This window comes from Trichoderma gamsii, assembly GCF_001481775.2.
Source record: "Trichoderma gamsii strain T6085 chromosome Unknown Scaffold_13.2, whole genome shotgun sequence".
Lineage (NCBI taxonomy): Eukaryota > Fungi > Ascomycota > Sordariomycetes > Hypocreales > Hypocreaceae > Trichoderma > Trichoderma gamsii.
Genome location: NW_020171350.1, coordinates 284,849 through 298,023, shown reverse-complemented (window position 1 = coordinate 298,023; position 13,175 = coordinate 284,849). Strand labels below are relative to the sequence as shown.

The following is a 13,175-nucleotide window of genomic DNA, read 5'->3' as shown; positions in this document are numbered from 1 at the left end:
TACACATGAAGTATACGGGTTATTGGGAAGGCAGTAGATAGATAGTATGCAATCTTGTTTTTTTGTTTCATATCAAAAATCTGAAATCTTCACATTGAAGCATCAGCCTTGTTACCGTGTTGCGTAATACAACATATCGTGAATCATGCTTAACCGACTTCCTCAATCTCCATTAATGTTCGTTCCATATGAAGCCGGGCATTTGCATCTATACCGCCTTGCCGTCCAACAGAATTTCCACTTTCTCGTTGTAAAACGAAATCAAGCCTGCAATGGCAATGCTCTCTTGAATCGGGTAGTTATAATACCAGATGATATCCTTATGCTCCTTTCCATCTATGACGACATTATAGTACTCTGCAATGCCCTTATAAGGGCAGACTGAGGTAGTAGTGCTAGGTCGAAGCAGAGACGGGTCAATGGACGCGAGGGGAACATAGTAGCGAGTTTTGAGGCCAGTCTCGTGAAGGTGGATGGCGTAGGAGGATTTGGCGATAGTCTTGCCGTCGACGCGGACTTCGAAAGCACGAGTGGAGTGGAGGAAGTCGAGGCGCTTGAACGGATCCTTGGGGTGGCCGATGATACGGACATCTTCCTCAAGCCATGTATCTGTATCACGAAGTTAGCATGCAGGTGACGAAAGCTGTCGCTTTAGATTGAGATGAAGTTGATCTTACCCATCGCACCGAACTCTAATCTCACAAGGCCTGCCAAGTCTCCCAAGCTAGGATCATTGTCAAACCTCAATACTCGATCTGTGGTCTTCTCCGGAACGCCCGCCTTTGCTGGGACAGTGAGTTTAACAATGGCCGCGGTCTTCGCGCCTTCACTCTTGATGGATTGATTGTCGCTGAGAGTGCTGTCCTTGATCTCAGAAGAAGGGATGTAAAACTGAGGGTACCATTCGTGTTCCCAAACCCAGACTGCTTTAGTGGTATCTACAATGGTGGTCTGGTTGAAGACGACGCGAACTCGGCGAGCCGTGGGGAGAACTTTGTTGGCGCCATTCTTGAGGAGACGGTCTGCGAGCTCGACGAGGCTGTTGGTGATGATTGTATTAGCCAATGTTATAGATGAGATGATGGGAAAATGCAGTTATGAGAGACGCAATTTTCGAGCGAGAGTAGTGAACGTACTTGGATCCCATTTTGGTGACAGTTAATCGTTAATTCAACTTGCAAATGATATACAGAACTGGCAGACACCGAAAAGTGGTTGTAAAAATAAAGACATAGAACAATGGTGTGAAGCTTTATTTAAATTCTACGAAACCGATCTTATAAATCAGGAGCTTGCAGCGCTTCCGTTACGCATCATTTTTCTGCTTCCGGCTTTGTAAGTTTCCCAGCGTGAAGGCGTGTAAGACCCCGCAAGCTCGTGGTTTAGACGCGCATGACGCAATGAGGAAGGCTGGAGAGCTAGGGAGCTGACAGATCTTTTTGAAGAGAGGAGGGGGAAGCGGACGTCTAATTGGCGGCTTGCATTGAACGGTGCGATTTGTAAGAATTGTGGGTGGAGTGGCGGTAGCTGTATGCAAGCTAGTGTTGGCCAATGCCCGAATTTGGAAGTTTATACCAAACAGTTACGAAAACTATCTGAGGCTATTGATGACAATACAGAGATAACCGGGCGTTACTCAGGTTCTTAATACTCGAGAATGAGGAAAGCCGGGTTGGCAGTTAGTCTGGCGGTTGTTGACAAGAGTATTTCTTGGGCTTGCAGGTAGCGCCGACAAGACCGAGCTTGTATCAATCAAAGAAACAATTATTTCATGCTTGGGTGTTGTGAACTAGCTATTGCTCATTTTCGCCTACTCCTGTGTATTTTCGCTATCGTTTCCTATTTCCCCTTTGTTAGTCTTATTCCCTTGAGAGAGCAGAGATGACTGCCACGGAGTCCAGTCACCTAGTTTATTTGGACGGGGTCTCTGAAATCTAATGGTGAATATGTCTCGATTTGGGGCTCTTAGCTTTATTACAGACAAAGAAGCAGCGAATGGTGTTGATGAAATGTGCTGATAATCGGAAAAATACTGGGTGATACTCTGGGGGAACCCAAATTAGTTTTTGGAGTTCCAGTAAATGCCCCCGAGGAGATCATCATGGCCGTACGAAGCAACATAACGTTCGTTACATAACCTCGATGTTACAGGCTCTGAGTGGCTGAGCTCATGTAGCTTCTCATTGTCCAATCTCAGATTAGAAGAGCCCGATAGCTCGATGGTCGGTGCGTCAAATTCAGTATAGCCCTGGTCAGTATCCATATGTAGCGTTAGGTTACCGATGAATATATCGAAGAATATATCGACAGTTATTGTAGTTTTTTTGGTATGCCAAATGAATTGATTTGCTAAGTTCCAAATCTCGATATCAGTAACATATTCGTCGAGATTTATTCCGGAAAATGCTAACAGCTTAGAATTGGCTGAGAATGACATACGTCGTACAGCCTGCTTCTCACAATTCGTCAGCGAAAACATTCGTCGGCCAGTTTTCACGCTCCTCGATAAGACCGTCTCAAATAATTCTACTACCAGTAGAGTGTAATCGGGTGAAAATGCCAATGAGAGGTGTGTTGTCTGCTTCTAAAATTGCTGTAGAAGTCTTGATGGAGAAGAAGTTGGGCTTGTTTTGAGCAGGCTGTCATCATTGCCGCATAGATCATTGTTATAGGTGCCGTTGAACTTACCCATACCAGGCTTAACTTCTTCTTCTTTCGTTGATTGTTTCAAAGAAAAGTTTCCAATCGAGCCAGTATCAGGCTCCGTTCTAGCTTGGGGTTGGCTAGGGTAAAGAACATGGGTAGATTAGTTTTGAGAACCAGAGGGGTTTTTGAGAGTCCAGGGGTTGAATAGGAATACCATGAGACCATATGTTGATGGTGACGAGAGCGATAGGCAGTGTCAAGAGTACTCCTTGATTGACCTTGTTATTCTCTCTTTTGACACGGGCTCGACTAAGTGCACGGAAAAGCCATGCTCCAAAGGCGCCTAGAACAACAGGGAGACTAGCAGGCACCGTTGAGAGTATTCCTTCACTCATACTACTATCTTCGGATTCGCACGGTCTCTCCGCAAGAAATTTCGTTTCAAACTCGACAGAATGGAGATGGAAGACATTTTGTGATAAGGCTCCGTAAGCTCGAAATATTTGTATCAAGATTTGGCCAATGTAGCATTAATAGAGTCAAACAGTAGTAGAGAGGTAGAGAGAAGACGAGAGCGTATATAAATAACTTTACTCCTTATCTCCGTGTAATACAAGTAAAACGAGAAAATTGCGGCACCACTACAGCCCATGCCTAAATATCTTAGAAAGCACGACAGATTTTGAACGACATCAGTCAATCTACTCAAGACTCGTTTGCGGAAGCTAAAAGCCAGCATATCGTGCATAAAAGTGTCCACTACTCTATATATAGAGTCGTCAGCCAAGCCAAATTGCAGAGAGCCTGGAGGCAAAACACAAAATAATGCCTTCATCAGTCATTGAGGCGTCACTGGATTCAACAAGCGTATCATACATACAGTGGCGCTTTGGGTTTAAGATGACCTTTTGCGTACGATTACCCGACAGAGTCATTAATCCTCAGATTCTGCAGTAGGCGTGACAGACCATGTTTGCGCTGTGAAGAACAACCGCCCGTCTTGCCTCAGTTGCTCAGGGTCAAAGTAAACACACATGCCAATGTTTTCGCTGTTCAGCCAAAATACACGTAGGACCATATATATCTCTGAACGATTTGGTGTCGCGTGTGTGCGCCTCATCTGTATGCACCGCATTAGTCTTCGCAAGGATAAGACCATTGGAATTATACTTACACGCTCGTATTGGCTGTTGCTCATGTAAAACGGAGTTTCGCGTGGCCCTGTAGTAGTTTTCACCTCTATATAGTACTTTGGCCGAGCAGTATGCCATTCATCATGATTGAGATAACCGCAGCCGATAAGAGTATTGGTGAACTGGCCCTCGATATCATCGTAAACCAGGTCCGCGGTTTCTCTACCACGCCAACTCGCTAAGCTGCGATAGTTGGGATGCGCCCGAACGTAACCTCTGATTGTGCTTTGCCAGTTCTCAATGCTCCAACGGGGCAATTCAAGGGTCGATAACAACTCAAACACCTATGATAAGAAAACTAGTTAGCCTCCATAACTCATGTTTCGCTATTTGCAATACTCACGAACAGCTCGCCCGCGGCCCCAACTTTCTTGTCGCGCTCCAGCTGATTCGCTGGTCGAAAACGAGTGACGATATCCAATCCATCAAAACTTTCATATGTGTCATCTCTGTGCGATACAGGCAAATTATTGCGCAATTCACTCATATCAAAAGAGCCTTGAGCGGGAAATGATGCACTCTGAGCTGCGGCAACCGCCCTATCCAAAAGCATACCATATTGCGTATCGTCGGACGGCCCCGAAGATGCCAAGTCCTCGCGACTCTCTATTGAAGCCAAAGGTGAATCAGGAGTGCTCGAATGGCCCGAGTAAATAATTGGACGACGCCGATAAGCAGGTATATCTTCTTGCCCTTGACCAACCCGCGGCGAGTGACTTGAAAGACGACTTTGCCGATTGACAGTCTCAACTATTGTCTCTGAGTCTCTTCCTTGGATTCCTGAATATGGTGTTTCTGAGGTTTGAGCAGAATCCGTATCTGTGGACGGACGACTCGGGGTGGACTGTTGATCTAATGGCGTCCCTTCGCTTGGAGTGAGGTTGTTCAGCCGTATTGACGACTCCGGCCTCTGCTTCTGCTCTTTCCCATGTAGTTGTTCTTGACTTTGATCTTTTTTCTCTTCCAAATCACTATCGTCTTCCTCATAATCATCCTCAATGTCCTCGTTTGGAACTTCAACTGGAACGATTCCATTACGGTTGCAAATTTCGCCAAGAACAGAGCGATCACAGACATCACATGCTAAGATAGCAGCCAGAGTATTAACCATTCCGCTCTCAACTGTGTCTAGTATTTGCGTCGTAGGATCTCGCATTATCCACTCTGCAAATTTTCTCGGTAGTACCGAGCTGAAGCAGACCGCCTGGGGTTTTCTCTTTCGAGGCACATAAATGGTGAGCCCTGATGAGGTGTACTCAATATGCTCATCTCCGATAACGTTCTCAACGCAGATTTTCTTATTATCTTGAGATACAGCGCGGGTAGAAGATATGTGAGCTACTTCCATGGTCTGCATTGCCCGTAAAAGTTGGTAAAATCTGGGCGGATCTGCTCGATAACGGGGGCTGCTGAAGGTTGCCGCAATACTAGATTGTGGGAGTTAGATATTCAGCGTTCTCAATCACATATTCACAATCATGCGTTACATACCGAAGAATAGGATAAGCTTTGCGCCTCAAATCTCTACTTTTCGTCGAAATTGGTCGTCCTGTCTCGGAGACAGAGGTATCTTCTGTGACACAGGCAGAGAGATATCTTCCTTGAAGCTTAGTCCATTCAAAAAATGGTTTCAGACGATGAATGCTTTCCAAGTCAAAATCTAGCATCGTGATCTTCTCTTTGAACATAGAATTTAGATGATCTGTATCCGGGATAGCAAAATCCACCTTCGCTGATTGGATTGAGATTTCTCCATTGCAATGTCTTAAAGGAAAAACGTTGTTATGCAAAATTGGTTGCGGATCCAAGGGTATCGGGCTTGTTTGCAGTTGGCTGCTCAAGGATAAGATGGCATTTTTCAAGTCATTGATGTCGCGCTTCTGGGATGGCTGCTTCAATTCATCATATAGCATTTGAACGGTAAGTGATGTAACGCCTAGCATTCCAACGAAGAAGTCTTTGAGAGTTTCGTAATCCGAATCCAATGTGACTTTAAATAATGCACCACTTGTAGTGTTTGTTCGATCGGCAGTGCCTAACCCACCCTCAGAAGAACCTGAGTCCATGCCAAATGCGCCAGCACCCCTGTACTTACCAGGTGGTCGTCTACCTTGAACGTAATCTGCTAATCTCAGCTCATCAGCAGACCATTTCTTGTAAGGATCTTGGAACGAGATATTCTGGTAGGCTCTGGGAAGATCGTCCAAGCTAAAAGGTTCATCTGCTGTATATGCTTGAAAGGAGGCGACGGCAGTGCCTGGACCCAAAGTAGCAGTCGCACCAAGGCTACCAAAGCCTGTGTCGATATCGGAAGTGGCGTTGCTGATACGAATCTCAACTGGACTAGACCACAGGCAATCAGAAGTCTTGCACCATCTCCATTTGCCCCGACTTCTCGCATATATAAGTGGTTTCTTTGCAAAGACGTCTCTGTGTTTCTATCAGCCTATTTTCGAAAGTCGCTGATCTCGCGTAAGACCGTCCAACTTACCTCAACTGTATTTGAGGAGGTTTCAACTTTTTGAGGTACATGTACAACTGTTCGATCCGTTCGAACTCATTACAGAATGTGGCCTTCAACGTTTCTAACTCCTTGACGATGTCGGACCAAGAGGCAGAAGGTATCTCAACAATCTTGTGAAAGAGGCGTTCTATATTGTGTAACTGGTCGCCACCAACGGCATTCCTCGAGTAAATGCTTCTGAGAGAATGCTTGGACAGCATGTCCGGTGGTGCGAGCCACAAGCAATCGGAAGAAGATGTCCATATGGAGTTCTTAGCACCAGGGACAAATATTCTCGCTCCTGTGAAGAATTTTCTAAATAGAGCTATCAGCAATTATACCACACTTGGGACTCATTGGCGCTTACTTGATTGCGTGTTGATCCTGAGGTTGGTTTCTGGCCAAGGTCAATTTCGCATAGATGGCATCGTATAAATCTATTATTTTTTGGCCTTGGCGAACTAGTACGGCTTTTGGGTGCGAAATCTGAATATAGCGTAAAATGTCTATATAGAAGGCCATGTTTTCCTCTCTTTTGACATCGAAACACTCAGCGAGAAAGCTCCATCCGGCGCTGAATTGGTCAGCTGGGCCGGTACTCTCGATTTTGAGAAATGGAAAATTCTCTGAAAGATCCATATACTGTGATACGCGGCTGCGAAGGCTCTCAGATGGGAGCCACGTATCTGCGAGTGAGATGACATAGCTCACTCCACAAAGATCTCTCGCGGGAAGGGCCTTAATGGTTCGCTGTAGTATCTGGTTTGCTCTGATTTCTGAACTCGCGCCCCCCCAGAGATGCCGAAGAAGCCCAAGGAACAGCTCTGGGCGGTGTCGGTAAACATACATTACAGCTTCCGACAAAGATTCTCCACTGTCACTGACAAGCCGTAGCTGCTCACGTATGCCTACAAATTCCAAGAGCCACCTCTCCCAAGATGGATGGTCTGGAACAGGCTTCTCTGGGGCGTTTTCCATATATATATTATGAATGAATTGAACAGAGAAACCAGGAGCTGGCCCATTTGGTGCAAGAAGAGACTCTGGACTGAAAGCGCGATTTTTTCCGGGAAGGTAAATGTCGACCTCATGTGGCCGACGACGATATCCCTTGCCATCCACAACCGCAACCTCTCTAAGCTCCGATGTGGTAGATATCTTAGGCTGATGTGTAAGATATAGATAATGCAGACAAGCCTGAAAGTGGTTCGGTAGACGGAAATCAACTAGCCGACTGAAATCCTGTAGTATCAATACCCTGACTGTATTGACTTCCGCCTCTGAAACACCCAGAAGCCCATATAGCCTTTGACGGGCGATACTGGATGTCGCGGTAGACTGTATCACCCAGATATCTAGTGTTTCAGGAATAACTACGCCTTTTGTCATTGGGAGATACACTCGACCCGACACAGCAGAAGTCCACTTCCCATTTCTTAGAGGAATCATGGGTAATTTCTTTAATTGATCAGCCTCAGGAAGACCTCGATCAAACCACGAACAAAGAAGATTTGCCAGGGCGGAATGCCAGCCTTCAGTCATCTTCGTTTCGTGCATTTTCGGAGTAGGACTGCGAAGATCAGTTTCCAGCAATGCCAAAAAATTATTCGCTGAAAAGTTCTGAAGTCCATAGGTAAACAAAGCTGTCATTGTTAACCCAGAATATTTTGGTGAGATGAATGGATCCTTGACCGGGTCATCAAATATAGGTTCACTCTCCCCATACGTCGCATCTTTCTCAAGGTTAAACACATCAGTGATGACTCGCAGGTCTTGTCGATGACGTGACCTAAGAATAGGATTCGTCATTACAAGTCTTCGGATTTTAACATTTAATTCGGCCCAAAACGTATCCGATGCACCTTCAGTGCTTGGAAGAAACAGCGGCCACTCATAGCATAAAGAGGAGTGTTCACAAAACTGTTTGATGGCGTTAAGGAATGCCTTTGCTATCCAATCAAGGAGATTCTCATTTCGTGTGGAAGTGGTGATGATGTCTTGGCGATTGGCGCTGGTGTCGAAATCGGAATGAATGAGAAACTGAATGGCGTGAGTCTTGGATCATCTTGTGTAGGGAGCTTAGGATATAGTGAGGCTATATGTGATCTTACCTTGTAATCCGATTCTCTCACGGGCAGAAATGCAAATATTTCTTGCTTCTTCTTTGTACTAACAAGTGGCTTGAATTCTGCTGTGAGAGGGAATGCTAGAACTACTTCAGCAGAGGTCGAGAGAGTTTGAGTATCATCCGTATTAGGGAGGTCGCGGTTATCGCTTCTTGCTAGTCCGTGCGCTTTTAATGTCGTGGTATGGTAAATTTGACTTTCTTTCCTCGTCTCATTATCTTTGATAGAGTCTGTGTCCAAAGCCACTCGGTATTTATCGACCTGGCGCTTCCGGAACTCTTTCGATGTTTCAATTTTGCCATGCTTGCCGTAGAATACAATTTTTACTCTCTGAAGCTTTTTTAGAAATAGTAAGGATGTTTGTTGCAGGTCGTCCAACTGTTTCAATATGATTGCCTTGAGGCGTTGAAGTTCGTCTGGGTCTCCTTCATCATGAAAATAGAGAGTCATGCGCGTTAAAGGCCCCTCTAGCTTCTCATCAGTCGGCGTCCAAACGGGTCGGACCATGCCCAGTCCTGGATCATCCCTTTTATGTCTGAATTCGAATGAGAAGTTCCCAGATTGGATATGTACCTTCCAAGCAGCAATGAACACAGACTTGAAGCCGATACCCTTTGCGCCAATGTAGCCATAGGAGGTGGATTTGGTGCTCTGCCCAACCGCACAAATAGCCACCAAGTCCCGCTCGGTAAAGCCATCTTCATTACATTCCACAACAATACGATCTTCATAGACGTTGAAAGAGATGTAGGGTTTGTCAGTGGTCTTGGAAAAGCTGTTATCTTCTGCGTTTTGAAGCAGTTCAAACACAAAACGAGCGCCACTGCCATAAATTTGCTTGGCCAGACTAGGGCTTATTAGCATGTTTGTAGACCTTGGGGACTTTGTGCAATACAGACGTCTTGATAGAATGCGCCGCGGTATTCTCCATCGCAAGCCAGTTTTCATCAATCTCGCGACGATATTCCGGCTTCCACTTTTCGATATCGCTCATCATTTCTTCATTCAAGTACCCATACTTCCTAGTTAGTCGGCGTACAATCTCCTCTGCCTTTTCTACTGAAGCCATATTTGCAATACTATGCACAACTGTGCTCGTAACGCGATAACTTGTGTGTCGTATCAAAAGGTATTGGAAGGAGGGCCGATGCGTCAGGTGTGCACATTGGTCCTGGTCTTGTAAAGGAAAAACAAAGGTCAATCTCAGCTTATGTGGTAGTCCGAAACTAACCAACTGGGTATGAGCCAGCGGCAAGAGAGAATTTTAGATTGGTCCATGTAAAAACAATAAAATTGAACTCCGCTTCATGCAGAGATTCGCATTGGTGGGGCTTGTAACCATCGTAGAGCCCCGCGAGACCCGTCAACGGATACGGCCCGCGGGCTAAACGACGAGATTAAACTAACATCAAAAAGAGCCAGAGGAGAGCATTCGCGAATAATTGATAAGGAGGCGCTCAATCACCACAACGGCTCCGGGAATTGCACCGTTTTCCTTCTCATCTAGATTCTCTCACTTGGTCACGCAAACTGTGAGAATCCTTGTTGGATGGGAGGGGTTCTCGGGCAAGCCGACTTCATGATGTGTTCCAACCAACATGCATAATTCCCTGTCGCTATGGGCTCCATTGTGGCCCTGGGCTCTGATTAATTAGAGAAACGTGGGACGCACTTGTGAGTGCTACTGGAGAATGGCCAAGGTTACGACACATACAACTGCGATCGGATCAACGAGCTTATCATTAACTACCTATGATGATATAGATTTTACACGCCCGCTTGTTTCATACCAGATGTAATAGGATGCCCGTGGCGGCAAATGTGATTGATTTAGCGCTGTGGCTTATTCTGGGGTAACCCCATATCGTTGATCCTGGCGGCAGAGACTGGTTGCCCAGGCTCGATGTACACTAAGCCTGCACTATATTGGTTAAGGTTGAAGAGGGAGCGAGAGACAGAGGACACTGGCACGATTGCGTGTAACCTCTCATGTTATACAGTAAATTACCTATGAAAATGTTGTTCTCACTCACGTTGGTAGTGTAGGTAGCGAGGAGAAATGGTGGAATTATTAAGGTAGCCAAGGAGTGCTATGACTTATGTCTACTGTGTGTATGTACGACAAATCTAAATCATTTTAGAGAAGTAACAGATACATGAAAATGCAACATTTGTAAAAACTACAAGGCAACGTATATGATATACTGATGAGCCTGAAGGGAATTCAAAACTAACGTCTGGCGAGCAACGCTTTATTGGCGTAAGACCACTAGCTCGAAAACTTTGGTTGCGGCCCTTGAGCCAACAAGCTGCCAGGCCGTAACCGAGAGAGATGACATGGCGCGTACTTGGATGCATACGAGAGGTATACTCTGCATCCCTAGGGAACTTTTGAACCTGCGAGGAGAAAGAAGGATAAGGAACCGTGTCAATTTTCGTTCATGATTTGCTGTGATGCTAAAAACGATTCGGCCTCTACGCATTGTCGGAGGGTACCGATAGGGCAAAGACCTTTAAGCCGGCATAGCCATTGCTGAATAGCGTTTGTGCAAACATTTGACCAATGTAAAGATGCCGACGGGGCTAGGAAAGCATCCATTTTGATTCGGGGCTTCGGATGCTTTTTGGACTGGGACTCGTCCTGCGCATCAGTGACATATGCATTATCGAGACCTGCCCGTCAAGAGACAGTTCCAAGCTTCAAGCAGTGATAGAAGATCGCGCGACGTTTGCCGGGCGCCTTCTCGAATCCCACTTTCCACTTGGAAGTCTATGGTAGCTTCTTGAGAACATTCGCAGGCTTCCGCAAACTCAATTGCTGGGGAGCTTCGACGCTACGCTGGATATCACTGGTGGCGCTGCTTATGCAGCTCTCAGCGAGCATTCGGTCCAGGATCTGTGCTGTGCGATCAAGGTATCCATCAAGTTCGGTCGAACAAGAAAACAAAGAGTGAAATTTGCTGTTCTCCAATCATTACTGGGTCAAGAAAGCGTTCAGTTCCCTGAGTAGCGTTAATTGAGAGAACAAGACAGAGACTTTAACTTGCTCGAGGACAGAGAAAGCAATCGTTTTAGCAATCGTTTTGCAATAGCATGTACCACTGTTCCAACTGCAAAACAAAATTCAATGCTGCCGCCATATTGTGGCTGGGCAGGCTGAAGACAGCAAAAGGATTTTTTCTTTGTTAGAAACTAGGTGGTTCGACCACCTACTAAGTAATCGACAAAGAAAATGAAGGATCCTCTGTCTTTCTACTGAGCGGCTTCGCCGTGCAGCTTATTCCTGATTGCCTCAACAAATATGTACCTGAGCTACCTCTCAACTCACGAGTTCAACACACGTGTCCTACAGTAAAGTTTTGTGGTGGCACCGTCACTTAGAACTTGAACTTTCTATTATTCTCTCTCCGAGATCCTCATGATACGATCAAGCTATTTACCGACTTTCTAACAACGGCGATCAACGTCTTCTCCTTACCTCAATACCCAATTTGAATAGCTCAAGCACATCAACAACCGAGATAGTGCAGCGCCATGCCTATCTCAGCCCTATCAGAGGAGTGCAAGGAGCTCTTCATTAGACGTCTTGTATCCGTTACATCCACCCCTGAAGAACGGACAGCAATAGAAAACCACCTGTTTAGACTCAATCTATGGGCGAAGTTCTATGTTGCTCCCTCCAATAAGCGAGACTCGTTGACTGTCGCTTGAGGAACGCCGTGGTATCACACTCTCTGATGCAAGATTTACTCACGCACCTTCTTGACGCCCTCAACAGTATGCATTCTGCCACCTGCAACGTAAAAAATGTTTTAATGCAACGTAGGTGGGTCCATCATAGTGCCTATAATGTAGTTTTAGGATATAGTATTTTCGCTTCTCATCGCATCATAATGCTAATATCAGAAACTACATATCAAAAATGTAGTGAGATTCCTTACACGATGGTGGGTCTAGATTACCAGTTCCATAAGGCTCAAACCCGACACGGGCACTATAGGTGTGCTTTGCTACAAGACCAACAAAGAAGAAAACTATCAATTAGCGGTTTCAAAGGAAGAATGCTTCTGCAGTCGAAACGTACTGTACAATGATAGAAAGAGTATTTGAAGAAATATCTCCGCCAGAAGAATTATAGAGTCTAGAACACTAGGTATAAGGAACAATTATCTCCATATCTGGCCAAGGCAGAGTTATCATCATTGTGGTTCTACAGACGCATATCCGTATGAGCCACATTTACAGACACAATGGAGTAGAGTTATATCCTGCTCAAACGTCTTAATTGATTTGACTCATGTCACTCATTTCGTTTTCGTCCCTCGGCGCAATGGAGAAAGAGAAAAGGCTGCCGAGCCGCTGTCAAGCTGAACCGAAGCCACCCGCGTTATCCTTTCAGCATTGACTCGATAACCGAGGCGTTTTTTTTCTCGCTACCCCATAACACAACACGCGGCAGGAGACAGCCGCGTTACGCATCTAAATGACAGCAGATTAGATTGCCGTTAGATAGCACAGCTCAACAAAAACCGAAACCGGATCTGGATGGAGTCAAGAGTGTGCCCCGCTGCCGAAGATCCGCCAATGCGGAGGGCCGAGAAAGTAAGCCGCAGCTAGACAAGACAGCCAAATAGACTAAGAAGACGGGAATAGAAGAGAAAGGTTGAGGGAATTCGACTAATCCTAAGGAGTTGCGCTGAAGCCCCT

General features: G+C 45.7%; 3 protein-coding genes across 3 annotated transcripts; all 3 read right to left on the bottom strand.

Annotated features, from left to right (window-relative positions):
• Nucleotides 1-208: 208 nt before the first annotated feature.
• Nucleotides 209-1,147, bottom strand: TGAM01_v204537 (hypothetical protein; the record flags this gene model as incomplete). Its single annotated transcript, XM_018810603.1, has 3 exons — nt 209-609; nt 678-1,039; nt 1,137-1,147. The coding sequence occupies 3 exons, from the start codon at nt 1,145-1,147 to the stop codon at nt 209-211; spliced, it is 774 nt and encodes a 257-aa protein (XP_018656168.1).
• A 2,433-nt stretch (nt 1,148-3,580) lies between these two features.
• TGAM01_v204536 (hypothetical protein) lies at nt 3,581-9,537 on the bottom strand (the record flags this gene model as incomplete). Its single annotated transcript, XM_024549443.1, has 8 exons — nt 3,581-3,766; nt 3,821-4,123; nt 4,183-5,266; nt 5,331-6,269; nt 6,331-6,657; nt 6,710-8,382; nt 8,454-9,315; nt 9,368-9,537. The coding sequence occupies 8 exons, from the start codon at nt 9,535-9,537 to the stop codon at nt 3,581-3,583; spliced, it is 5,544 nt and encodes a 1,847-aa protein (XP_024405783.1).
• Nucleotides 9,538-12,280: 2,743 nt separating this feature from the next.
• TGAM01_v204535 (hypothetical protein) lies at nt 12,281-12,583 on the bottom strand (the record flags this gene model as incomplete). Its single annotated transcript, XM_024549442.1, has 3 exons — nt 12,281-12,312; nt 12,410-12,478; nt 12,553-12,583. Coding segments are annotated over 3 exons (132 nt in total), but the record flags the coding sequence as incomplete, so codon positions are not given.
• Nucleotides 12,584-13,175: the final 592 nt, after the last annotated feature.